The 13,790-nt window shown below is 49.8% G+C and overlaps 1 protein-coding gene across 1 annotated transcript; it reads right to left on the bottom strand.

Annotated features, from left to right (window-relative positions):
• Positions 1-10: 10 nt before the first annotated feature.
• LOC120370204 (zinc finger protein 239-like) lies at positions 11-13,573 on the bottom strand. The gene is made up of 3 exons (XM_039484582.1): positions 13,442-13,573; positions 4,064-5,142; positions 11-97 (listed from the first exon to the last, which is right to left on the bottom strand). Exons 2-3 carry the CDS (start codon positions 5,129-5,131, stop codon positions 11-13), a joined length of 1,155 nt encoding a protein of 384 aa, XP_039340516.1. The 5' UTR covers positions 5,132-5,142; positions 13,442-13,573.
• Positions 13,574-13,790: the final 217 nt, after the last annotated feature.

The following is a 13,790-nucleotide window of genomic DNA, read 5'->3' as shown; positions in this document are numbered from 1 at the left end:
GGGCCTGAGTTCAGCCATCAGGAAACGCAGCAGCTTTGCTCCCTTCTTCTAACCAGAGCTCCAAGGCCGTGGTTCTCAGCCAGGGGTCCGGAGCCCCCTGGGAGGTGGCCAGCAGGTTTCAGGGGGAGCCCCACCAAAATAAACTAGAAAGCAGGGCTGGTGTTTGACTCACTGGGGTTCAGGTCAGAAATCTGAGCCCTACCACCTGGGACTGAAGCCAAAGCAACTTTACTTCATGGGAGCCCCTGTGTTGTGGGGCCCTGCACAACTGCTCTGCTGGCTACCCCCTAACGACAGCCCTGGCTTTTAATCTACTGGACACACAGAAAAACAGTTGTTGTGGCACAGTTGGGCTGTGGAGTTTTTATACCATGTTGGGCAGGGGCCTTAGAAAAAGGTTGAGAACCCCTGCTCCAGGGAATCCCAGTCACACCTTGATAGAATAGAAAGGCCAGCACAAAAAATAGAGAGGAACAATAAGATACTAAAATGACAGTGGTTGGAACTCAACATTTCTCTCAGGCTTTGGATTGATGCGTCCTAAGAGCTGTAGCTACAGTTGAGGAACCAGGTGATGGGAAGCCGGCTCAGCCCTCCATACTAGTAACTTTCTCACATACAGGGAGATGGGTCAAAATTGGAATTGATGTCATGACTCGCTTCCCATAGGGGATCAATCTGTCTAAGGCTATGTCTACCCTTCAAACACTGGAAATATTCTTCTGACAACATAACACTGTCTATACTGGGGCTCAGGTTATATTAACTACTTGTCTCAGTGGAGAGGACTTTTCACACCCCTGAGAGATGTGGCTATGCCAACACAGCTTTTCAGCATAGACCAGCCTTTAGATGGCTTATTGACCAGAAAGGCAACAGACTTCAGCCTTTTCCTTCATACTGATGGTTGATGATTGCTGGACACATCCTATGACAAATGTCAGGCCTTTCCTTTGCAAATTAGAGAAGTGGGGAAGTCAGTGACCCTTACAGTCTAAGTGGATAAAAACTAGACAATTTATCTCTTCAAGTAGCTTTTGTTTTAATAGAGATTGATTTTGAAACTAAGCAAAATAAGTTCTATCTGAAAACACAAAAAATTAAAATCAATACTGGGCCAATATTCTCTTATACACACTTTCTCACATACATTCTTCCACCTCAACCATTGGAGTGAGGTTTTCTACCAGAACTCCTTACACTACAGGGGGTAAATTAAATCAAATTAACTTTTCAAGATTAGCCATCATTTCCTGTATGACAACAAAACAAAAAACAAGACAACTTTCAGTTTTCCAAAATAATTCAGATTATCACACAATTAGTTTCTTACTCTTTAACCAATAACTTAACCTATAATTTCATTTTAATAGGTAACAAGAAGATATTAAATGATCACAAATTCTTGTCATATATGTTAGTTTTCTTTTAATGCCCACTGCCAACAACTGAACCTTGGCTCAAGTTGTGGTTTGTCCCAGCCACTTCTGTGAGTTCATATATCTCAGGATCTTCTGCCATGTGTGTTGTTGGAAGGGGTCTCCTGTGCAGGAATGTTTGCATCATGAGGAAAAAATACCTCTTTTCACACTTTTTAATCTTTCAAAGTAGGAGAAGCTAGAGGAGAAATGATGTAAATGCATAAAACACAAGGTAAAACTGTCTGGTCTACACTAAAGACATTTATCGGTAAAAGTATATTGCGCAGCTGTGTGAAAAATGCACACAGCTGAGCAATGTAGTTACACAGCCCAACCCCCCTGTGTAGAAAGCGCTACATCAGCAGGAGAGCTTCTCCTGCCAACATAGCTGCCACCGCTTGCGGAACCTGGTCTAATCAAGTTCAACTGCAGAGATCTCCCCCATTGGCTTAGAGAGTCTGAAATAGCAGCAGGGCCGGCTCCAGGCCCCAGCATGCCAAGCACGTGTTTAGGGCGGCATGCCACAGGGGGTGCTCTGCCGGTCAGGCGGCTCTGGTGGACCTCCCGCAGGCGTGCCTGCGGAGGGTCCGCTGGTCCCGCGGCTCCGGTGGACCTCCCGCAGGCATGCCTGTGGATGCTCCACCGGAGCCGCGGGACCAGCGGACCCTCTGCAGGCACGTCTGCAGGAGGTCCACCAGAGCCGGGGGACCGGCGACCGCCAGAGCGCCCCCTGTGGCGTGCCGCTGTGCTTGCGAAATTGCTAGAGCCGCCCCTGAATAGCAGTGCTATAGCAGCACAGCTACATTGGTGCAGCTGTGCCAAGATCAGCTTTATTGTGTAGCCACAGGATCAGACACAAAACCATGGAATGAACATGTATGTATCCAAAAGTCTGAAATTGGAGCCTGACACATTAATTGCCTCATTGGTTATCATCATTTTTACAGCCTGAAAGTCCTTGTTACCCAATCAGGCAGCCAGTTTGGGATCAGGGAAGGAACGTCCTATGAAGCTCTCTCTCTTTGGATCCAAATGGTGAAGGATGATTGTTCTCAATCTAACCCTGGTATCCTCTGGAACTGTCATCAGTGACAATGCACTAGGAAGTGGAGTGGTACAAACAATTTTCCTTGTGTCATTGGTCACCACAGCTTCCTTTACTGGGGTGGAAACCAAGAACTGAGTGTGGACTCTTTCAGCCCCAGTTCTTTCCAAATCCTTGGCCTTAATCCCTGAAGTGGAATCCTTTAAAAAACCACTCCAAATCTCAGCAGTGTTAGTGAGGAATGGCTTCCCGAAACATGCCCAGCTTTTCTTTAATTTGGTGGCACAGGTCCAGGCCTGGATAAAGGACTTGATACAGGCCTGGATCAGAATCTCTTTTAGTTACCAGAGCTGGAGTTTCTATTAAAAAATAATTATTTTTCTGCAGCTATTAGATTTACAAAACTAATTTCATTTTATACACATTTTTAGCACCCACAAAGGATAAATTCAACAAAAAAAACCACTTCTATTCCCTCAACATCTGTGTCATGAAGGGCATCTCCCATAATATAGGATTAGCTAGGAGAGAGTTTCTGTAGGACCTGGGTTACACATGCTTTGGGAACCAAATACATGGGCATTTTGCCTAGTTCAAAATCACTTATCATGGAATTCTCTCCCCAGATCATGTGTGACAATATTGATTTAAACAATTGAACTACACTGTGATCATATGCACTTCCTACAGTTAGTTGGGGTTCTGCTGTTGTTCACTATTTCTGAGTGGAGATTTTAAATCACTGCTGTTTGTTTGTTAGCCTGTCCACTAATGAGGGTGGGGGGAGAGGGGAACCCAGCCACCTTGCCATAAGTGGCTTTACTAGTAGATAGAACCTGGGATTTAAATGCCAAATGATCGCACTGTGTTTGGGATCCATTTGAATTCCCCTTCCAGGTCTTTGACACTTTCCTCTCCAGTCATAGACACTCTCATATAGGATTAAAGAAGCCAAAGCATCATCTCCAAGCACAGACAATGGAGAACTCTTCCTCACAGGACACTTTGAGAAGTGGATGGATAGAATGTGATGAAGATAAACTCTGCCTGGCTCAGACAAAAGGTAGCAGTTCTGCAGTGATGGGGAAGGAGGGAATCTCTCAGTCTCCCCATCTCCTTCCAGTGTCACAGAGGCTGAAATTACACTTTTTTTTCTGCCTCTGCTCCCCTTCATTTAAATATAATTTGAAAAGATCCCAATATAACTGCTCTTCAGCACAACCCAGAGCAACATGCGAACAACTGGCAATGATACAGATTGTATCATTGGTGACTAACAATAACTTTGCAATAGGAGGACTGGTATAAATGTGATGCTCCCTGGTTCCTGATAGGAAGGGCACATTCGAATTACTCATGGGACAATGGAGTTGATAGAAAGGACAAATGGGTCAACTTCAAAATAGGGTGAACGGCAAAAGGCAAAAATGGGCCACTCATCTAGACAAGCTGAGAGATAATGGTGCTGCAAACAGTTCAAACAGCTTTAAAAGTTACTCTGTGGGAATCAGGAAAAGTATTAAAGAAAAAAAAAAGTATTGATAGCCTAGAGGTTTTTATGGTGTTGATCTCCCTTGCAGATTCTCTGATGTCTAACATGAGTTGAGTGCCAAGTGAAGGTTTTTCCACACTCACGGCATTCATAGGGCCTTTCCCCCGTGTGAATTCTCTGATGTTCAGAAAGGGCTGAACGGCTAATGAAGCTTTTCCCACACTCACTGCATTTATAGGGTCTCTCTCCTGTGTGGATTGTCTGATGCGTAATAAGGTGCGAGCTGCGATTGAATCTTTTCCCACACTCACTGCATTCATAGGGTCTCACACCGGTGTGGATATTCTGATGTTCAGAAAAGGCTGAGCTATGAGAGAAGTTTTTCCCACACTCACTGCATTCATATGGCCTCTCCCCAGTGTGGATTCTATGATGCCTAATAAGTGTCGAGCTGCGATTGAAGGTTTTCCCACACTCACTGCATTCATAGGGTCTCACACCGGTGTGGATTTTCTGATGTTCAGAAAGGACTGAACTGGTAGTGAAGCTTTCCCCACACTCACGGCATTTATAGGGCCTCTCCCCTGTATGGATTCTCTGATGTTGAAAAAGGCCTGAAGTGTAAGTGAAGCTTTTCCCACACTCACTGCATTCATAGGGTCTCACACCGGTGTGGATTTTCTGATGTTGATAAAGGCCTGATCTGTGAGTGAAGTTTTTCCCACACTCATGGCATCCATAGGGCCTCTCCCCTGTGTGGATTCTCTGATGGTCAGAAAGGGATGAGCTCTTAGTGAAGCATTTTCCACATTCACTGCATTCATAGGGCCTCTTCCTCATGTGGATTCTCAGATGCTTTATATGGGCTGAGTAGTCACATAAGTTTTTCCCACACTCAGTGCATGTATTTTTTCTCTTACCCATGAGGATTTCCTGCTGGGTTGTGGTTTCCTTGAGGTCCTTCCGAGTTCCTTCACATGAACTTAAGTTACCCACTTTCTCCCCTGGATGATTTCCATGCTCTCTTTCTGATTTGTGCTGAATCTCACAGGATTGTCCCTGATCATGACTCCTGGTTACACTGCTTTTTGGTCTTTGCGATAGTACTCTGTATTTATCCACTTGCTCAACATTTTCCTGCTGAGAATTCTGCTCCTCTTTCTCACAATCCATTGCATCACCTGCTGTGATAGAGACAGAAACCTCAAACAGGGATGGAAAGGGGAAGACCAAACCAAAACAAGTGCTGGAGAGAGGTGAAATAAAAATCAGGAACTGAACTCCCCCAAATTCTTCCCCCAAATGTAGCAATAGGATTTTATGTTTTTATTTTATATCATTTAGAATGAAGGATAAAGAATAAGAATGTAGCATGTATAAACGTATTGGTGTATGATCGGATCACATCCTACCAGCCACCCTTTTTGAGTAACAGAAAGGAATGGCTTCCTCCTTGCTACCTCCACATGGCTGCAGGCCCCTCCCTGCAGCCCCTGGGCAGCGTGGGTCTGTGTCCTGACCCAAGCACCCCTGAAGCCAATGGAAAGCTGCAGGGGCAGTGCCTGAGGGTAGCAGCACATGGAGACTCCCAGCCTGCCCTGCCTAGGAGCCCCAGGTAAGTGCTGCACCCCACCTCTGGCTCCCAAACCCCTTCCCAGGGCCTGCACCCCCTCCCATCCCCAAACTCCCTCCAAGAGCCTGCACCCCTCACCCCCCTCCTACACCGACCCCTTGTCCAAGCCCAGAGCCTACACCCAAACTCCGTTCCAGAGCTTGCACCCCCTCCTGTCTCCAAACTCCCTTCCAGAGCCTACACCCCCACCCCAGAGCCAGCCCCCAAATGTTGTCCCAGAGCTGGCACCCCTCACCCCCCTCCTCCACACCCACCCCCTGCCCTAGCCTGGAGCCTGCACCCAGTATCTAAACTCCAACCCAGAGCCTGCACACCAACCTTCTTCCCCACACACCCTCTCCTGCATCCAAACTCCCTCCCAGAGCCTGCACTCCCACCCCTAGCCCAGAGCCAGCAGCCAAACTTTGTCCCAGAGCCGGCACCCCTCACCCCCTCCTGCACACCCAACCCCTGCCCTAGCCTGGAGCCTGCACCCAGCAGCTAAACTCCAGTCCAGAGCCTGCATACCACCCCCTTCCCACACACCCTCTCCTGCACCCAAACTCCCTCCCAGAGCCTGCACTGAAACTCCATCCCAGAATCTGCACCCCAGACCTCCTCCCACAACCCAAACTCCCTTCCAGAGCCTTAGGCAGGTGGCAGGTGGAGGCAGAGTTTGGGGGGGGGGGCAGATTCTGAGCACCACCAAAGTTTCTACAAACCTTCCACCCCTGACCCCCGGTCGTAGAAGTGTCGGGCCATAAGGGGGAGGGTTAGAGTCCTCACTCCTACCCATCTGTCAGGGGAAAATTGCATAGGTGAATATACCCTCGGTCGTAGCAGGATCAAGCCCAAAGGATAGGGGGCGTAGCGCTCCCCTCTCCTGCTCTGTCAGGCAGAGTTCTTTTTAGTGGGTAGAGACTTTTGTGTTTTGTAAGTCCCAGCATGGGCATGGAAAAGTTATAAAAGTAAAATACATTAATAAAAAATATGTTCAGGCAGTATTTTCTATGTGAGACCCAACTCTGAAGGATATAGGCACGTGGGCAAATAGTAGTAACACCTGTGTAAGAAATGTTTAAAAGGAAGCAATCCAAAGACGATACTTTGTTCAAGAGATTACTCCTTTTAAACAGATATAGGAGTTTGGGCAGTGTAGTATTTCTTGTGAATGATATTGTGATGGTTTCACAATTTTAAAAGAAATGTTTAAGGAAAGGGACCAGGAAGGGTTGGGGCTGGTTGAGGAGTTCACCCTCCATGCTAAATTGGTTGTGGAACAAAGTCTGTGTCCATGAAAAGGGATGGTTCAGCAAGGAAAGCAGGGTCAGGCCCTGACAAGCAGGTAGGCAACAAATAAAAAAAAAATGGAAAGCAGGTTGGAAGCCCTGAGGGTAGAATGGCAAAAGCAAAAAAAGTATGTATAGGCCATGGGGAATTCAGATCCCTGGAACAATACTTGGAATGGTGAAATCTGAGTTGATGAAGGTGTCATTTGGGGGAGATAAGCAAGCGATTTAAAAAGAGAGAGAGTGAGAAGTTCCCTCTGCAGAGGCTGGAGGGAATTAAACAGTTGAAAGTTGTAAAAATGTTAAAAAGAAAAAGTGTTATAGAAAGAGAACTCTTGGTTTCTTTGCAGCCATTCTGAAGGGAAACTGGGCCCTTTTCCAAAGGAATGTCTGTAAATAAGCCAGGCAAAGAGACAATCTGATTAAAATCATTTGACCATGAACAAATTAGTCAAAATTTGCTAAAAGAACATAAGGGGTTTCTATTGGAACTTAACCGCCCCCAAATGTATGCAAATGTAATCTATGTACAGCGGTGTAAAAATTAAAGCAAAGTAAGGAATGTTAAGGAAAACAAGTGTGTGTTTAAATAATTGTGTAAATATGTGGAGTGTTTAGGATCTACAGCAACACTCCCGCTCTGTAAAACTCTTGTTTTGCAGGTTTAAGATGAATTGCTTTGTTTTTAAATAATACCACTACAATCCATTTGACTCTTTCATTCAAAGTTGCAAAACCGAAAACTACTTTTTTCCAGACATAGGTAACTAGTGTTGTTTGGCTTTGATATTTAGCATTTAACCCTTAAGGTACTGTAGCGGGGTGGTCACCTGCTCCAGCCCGGGAAGGGTTAAAGCCAGCCCTGGGAGAGGGCTGAGGAGGAAAGCCTGGGCTATTGGGGAAGGCAGTAACAGCTGGACCCATGCCCCAATCAGGAGCATGCCCCAGAAGCTCAAACACTCTCTCTCTGCTTGTACAGAGAGAAGGGCCTGGATGCTGGGAGCCGAGCAGGGTACTGGGAGTGGAGCAGGGCTGCGGGAAGGCTAGAGGAGCTGGAGGAGCTCCAGCCTGGAAAACCCCCAGGCTGTGGCCTAGCTGAGGGCCTAAAACAAGTCCTGGGGGTGCAAAAGGGCAGCCCAGCAATAGGTAGAGGCAGCAGGTCCAGACCTAACCTTGCCTATGATGAGTGGCTGACACTGCAGTCTGCCCCAGGGCACGGGGTGAGATGGGGACTGGCAGTAGCTTATGACTGAGGTGACGTGGGGGTAGTGGGTGGGAGTTCCCGAGTGGGGAGACCTGGAGAATCAGTGGGGGTATGGCCAGGGGGCAGCACCCAGTGAAAGGGTCACCCGGGGTCCGGGAGAGATACGGGGGCCAGCAGCAAAGCGAGACACCAGCCGACAGAGGGTGCTAGGGAGGCTGGAAGCTAATTCCCCGAGACGACCAGCACGAGGCGCCACCGGGTGAGTGGGCGCCCGGTTACAGGTACCTTAATGCTTTATAAGTTTAAAATCTTTTTAAAAGACCAAAGTCATGGCTGCAGCAGGGCAGTCAAAACCAAGAGAATAGGAAAAGAGTCTGGATTTGTTTTTTGGTAACAAAATAGCAGATAAGAGCTGTACTGAAGGAAAGGAAAAAACTGTGTCCCACACTGAGCCTTAAGGTGGTTCTGTGTAATGAAACTGTCACTTTGATAAGAATACACAAAAACTCTGTGAGCACAAAAGAAACAGTTACACCTTATGTAAAAATCGATATGGCTAATGTTATAGAAGTTAAACTGTGGAAGGAATGTGCATTTTCCCCAGAATATGTGCAATGTATATTGTAGAAGGGGTAAAAGAAATGCGAAAACATGACAAACTTGTCTGTTTTATAAAAGGGGGAAACTGAGGCACAAACTCAAACACTAACGGAATAAGTTTTGGCACTAGTTCAGGAAATGGGGTTCCAAGGAGCTTTAGACAATGTTCCGTTGGTGCTACCTCAGGTGACACACCTGGGCATAGTCGTTGGACAAGACGGGAGACAGGTAGATCAGAGGAAGCTCACTAGTAGAAATGCTGGCTGCTGCCGATGCCCACTCTTAAAGAGAACTGCTAGGAGGATTCAATTTTCCTAGACCAACCATTTATAAATATGCTGAAATAACTCCCCCATTGTGGAAACTGCCGAAGAAAAAGACAAAATGGGAATGGGGAAAAGAGCAGGACTCTGCTTTAACCCTGCTAAAACTGAAGGCTCTCACGGCCCCAGCCCTGCATTTCCCTGATTCATAGATTCTAGGACTGAAAGAGACCTCGAGACCAAAAGAAATCTGATGAGGTTCAACAAGGACAAGTGCAGACTCCTGCCATTAGGATGGAAGAATCCCATTCACTGCTACAGACTAGGAACCGAATGGCTAGGCAGCAGTTCTGCAGAAAAGGACCTAGGGGTTACAGTGGACGAGAAGCTGGATATGAGTCAACAGTGTGCCCTTGTTGCCAAGAAGGCTAATGGCATTTGGGGCTGTATAAATAGGGGCATTGCCAGCAGATCGAGGGATGTGATCATTCCCCTCTATTCGACATGGGTGAGGCCTCATCTGGAGTACTGTGTCCAGTTTTGGGCCCCACGCTACAAGAAGGATGTGGATAAATTGGAGATAGTCCAGCGGAGGGCAACAAAAATGATTAGGGGGCTGGAGCACATGACTTATGAGGAGAGGCTGAGGGAACTGAGATTGTTTAGTCTGCAGAAGAGAAGAATGAGGGGGGATTTGATAGCTGCTTTCAACTACCTGAAAGGGGGATCCAAAGAGGATGGATCTAGACTGTTTTCAGTGGTAGCAGATGACAGAACAAGGAGTAATGGTCTGAAGTTGCAGTGGGGGAGGTTTAGGTTGGATATTAGGAAACACTTTCACTAGGAGGGTGGTAAAGCACAGGAATCGGTTACCTAGGGAGGTGGTGGAATCTCCTTCCTTAGAGGTTTTTAAGGTCAGGCTTGATAAAGCTCTGGCTGGGATGATTTAGTTGGGGATTGGTCCTGCTTTGAGCAGGGGGTTGGACTAGATACTTCCTGAGGTCCCTTCCAACCCTGATATTCTATGATTTTATGACCCTGTGCTCGGTTGGTGTCTGTGCAGAGCCCTGCACAACAAGGGCCTGACCTCAGTCGGCGGCTCTGCAACTCCCGGCATTACAGGATCCCTGATTTTGTTTGGGGTCCCTGCAACATCTGGCATCAGGATCTCTGTCAGGGTCTGTGCAGTGCCCAGTACAGTGGTGGGACATGATCTGGGTCAAGGTCAGTGCAGTGCCAGGCCCGACGGGGACACAGATCTCAGTCGAGGCCTCTGAAGTGCCCAGCACAATGGAGGCAGAAATCTGTGCCACAGTCGTGAGCTGCCCGGCACAAGGGGGGCCGTGATCTCGGTCCAGGTCTCAGTTTTACCTGGCACAATGGGGGGGCCTGATGTCTGTGGGGTCTCTACAGTGCAGGACCCAGATCTCAGTTGGGGTCTCTGCAGCTCCAGGAACAACAAGGTCTCTGATTCTGTTTGCTGCCTCTGCAGCACCTGGCACAATGGGAGCCTGATTTCACTTGGTGTTGACGCACGGCCTGGCATAACTGGGGCCCGGAGCTCAGTCAGGGTCACTGTAGCACCTGGCACAACAAGGTCCCTGCTCTCTGCAGGGGTTTGTGCAGTTCCTGGCACAACCAGTGCCCCAAACTCAGTCAGGGTTTTTGCAGTGCCCGGCACACTGGGGGACCTGATCTCAGGCCAGGCCTGGGCCATACTCAGCACGATAAGAGCCCTGATCTCAGACACACACCTGGGGAGAAAAGCGGGAAGATTTTCAATAATTTGATATCAGTATTTCAGAACTGAGGAGAAAATGGGGCACAAACTAAATATTTGCCAACATAAGAGAGAAGCACCAACATCTGGGAGATTTTATGTCACCATTCAACAGCTCAAGAGCAAAGAGGGGAAATTTGAAGGGATTATACAGCGATATTCAATCAACAACAGAATGGGATGGATTCTTCTTGCCCCACATTCACATGGCCGGCAGGGAATCCTGGGTGATGTGGCTTTCACAGGGGAAAGGAGTGGGGCTGGAGTCAGAAGGTCACTGGCTGTGGGGAGGGGCTGGCAGTGAGGTCTGGGAATGTGACTAACAGGTGATGTTGGGTGGGGGAGGGGAAGTAGCTGGGGCTGGGCCATCTCCCTGGGGGCGCTTGCTCTTCCCTTCCTTTCTCTCAGGGGAACGATTTCCCACCTAAACAAGGACAAATCACTGCAGGTAAAAATGGGGGGAAACACCCCAAACCTGAGATTTGAACTGGACAGTTGAGAAGTGGAGAGAAAATGGGGCACAATCCGGGCAGGAGAACAGGGAACTTCTCAGGGATTTGAGGGAAGGGGGGGTCACCCTGGATGTTGCTCTAGAGAGAAAGGGGGTAGGACGGGAGAGGATGGGGGGGGTCCCCACTGGAGGGGGCAGCGGTAAATCCAAGAGGATCTCAGCCCCCCTCTTTTTCTCTCCGCCCCTCGGGAGTCACCGGCTCTTCTCCCCTCCCCGACAGACACTTTCCACCCGCCCCTTTCCCAGGTCTCCCCCGACTCCTCCCAGCCCAGCTCCTCCCCCGACTAACGTCACTTCTACTTCTGGGACCCCAGTGGGGCTAGTCCCTTCCCCCCCCAGGATCCCCCATGGGGCCCCAGGGCAGAGCCTGGCCGGGCCCAGGGGGCACTGGGTTCCTGCAGGGACAGCAGCTCCGAGCCCACCACGGGCGCTGCCCCTCAAAGAGCAGATCCCGGTGCTGTGAGATGCTGGGTCCCCCCCATGGACACTGGGGCAGAGTCCCTGCCCAGCCCTGGCCCCAGGGCTCACTCTGAAACCTGGAGGCTTCAGCTCTGCAGCGGGGCGAACAGAGCCCCGGGCTGCCCCAGGGGGAGCTGGGCCCGGGAGGGCTAATGAAGGTCTCTCCCCAGCACCGACCCTTCTGCTCAGCCCGACCCCGCAGCGCCAGGAGCAGCAGCACGGCGCTCACCCAGCAGCTTATCACACTCTGCCCCATCCTTGTTCTCCTGCCCCCCCTGGATTCTGGCCCCAGGGCTGCCTGAGCCTAAAGCCAGGGGGGTTCACATGCCAGGTGCTCTGGGAAATGCAGAGCCAGGAGACACGGTGGGGCATGGTCATATCTGTCCCTGCACCAGCCTCTGTGGGTGGGTCAGAGACAAGCACTCAAGTGACACAAAACTCTTCTCCGGCCCCGAAAGGGCTCCAGTAGCCCCGCATGAGCCAGGCAGAGCCCAGCACGCGTTCACGGTCTGGCTCCTCCTCCCCCGCCCAACATCACTTCTGCTCCCAGGAGAGTCAGGAATTACATCTCCCAGCCTGTGCCGGGGGGGCGCTTCCGCCCTCTCCAGCCCAGGTAAGAGAGGGTCCTGGGGTTAGCCTGCCCCCCCACCTCTCATCCCCTCCCCTCATAGAGACTCCTCGGCCCCGCACCCCTCCCTCAGCCGGTGCCTCTCAGACCTGTCCCCCTCCCCGAGCAGTGGCCCTGCCTGGAGCCTCCTGGTGCCTTCCCACTTCTAACGTGAACTCTCGTGTCCCAGGGTGCCAAGGACTGTGAGCAGGAGCTGCTCATGGAATGGAGGAAGCTTCAGCCCTAGGGTCTCTGGCCCTACTGCTCCCAGGGGTCTGGGCAGCAACCCTAGAAATGCCCATCCCCCCCGGGTCCGACCGCTCCACCCACCCCGTGTCCTGCATCCTCCTGGCCAGTGCCAGGAGCTCCAGAGGGAGCAACCAGCCCTGGCAGCCAGGGAGACCCCCACCCTACTGCTGGATATGGGGCTGGGGTACACAGTCTCCTGGCTAAGGGGTGAGTCCAGGGGCAGGTGTCAGGCAGCAGGCCATGTGCGTTCCCGAGTTTCTGATCTAGAAACACCAGCGTGTCCCAGCGCCCTGTGACTGAGGCTGGCTTGTGAGTGTCTCCTTTGTACCAGAGAATTACAAAATAAACCTAAGGAAATGTAAACGCTGCAGGCACCTTTCAGTGCATGGTGTATAGAGCAGTGAGTACAAGTCAGTGCCTGTAAGAAATTTAGTTTGGACCGACGTCGCTGGTGCTTTTTCTGTAGTCTGTTGTAAAACTAGGGAGCTATCTAGACTAGCTGATGGACCCCCTGGAATACCCCTGTGTACTCCTGGTTGTGAACCACTGATGTAGGGGAACCCAGGCCCACCCACCGTCCCTGCTTCCAACCCCATATTGGGTCTGGCTGGGAGGCTGGTCTGGCTTTGCTCACCTCGCATCAGCCTCAAGTCAGCTCCTACCATAGCCCCGGAGGCAGGAGTCAGAGACAGGAAGTCTCCTCTCAGGTGTAAAAGCAGCGACGGCTCCATGAAGAGTTGGTGCTGATGGAGCAATGATTGACACTTTCTCTAATCCCCTTTTCAGATTTTGCCCCATTTTCTCTCTAATTCTCCAATGTTCATTTAACAATCTCCCCACAACTGCCAGTCACCTGCATGCCCCTGCTGCTGCCCCCTCCCCACTGAGTGAAGCTTTTCCCACACTCACTGTATTCACAGGGTCGCTCTCCTGTTTGGATGCTCTGATGAGAGATAAGGATTGATCTCTGAGTGAAGCTTTTCCCGCACTCACAGCATTCATAGGGTTGCTCTCCTGTGTGGATCCTCAGATGCTTAGTAAGGTTTGAGCTGCGAGTGAAGCTTTTCCCGCACTCACTGCATTCATAGGGTCTCTCTCCTGTGTGTATTCGCTGATGTCTAATAAGGGCTGATATACGATTGAAGCTTTTCCTGCACTCACAGCATTCATAGGGTCTCTCTTTTGTGTGGATTATCTCATGTTGAATAAGGGCTGGGCGGCAATTGAAGTTTTCCCCACACTCACTGCATGTATACTC

This window comes from Mauremys reevesii, linkage group 1 (genome assembly GCF_016161935.1).
Source record: "Mauremys reevesii isolate NIE-2019 linkage group 1, ASM1616193v1, whole genome shotgun sequence".
NCBI classification, from domain to species: Eukaryota; Metazoa; Chordata; order Testudines; family Geoemydidae; genus Mauremys; species Mauremys reevesii.
Note: the sequence above shows the minus strand (reverse complement) of the source record. Positions and strands in the feature narration are given on the sequence as shown.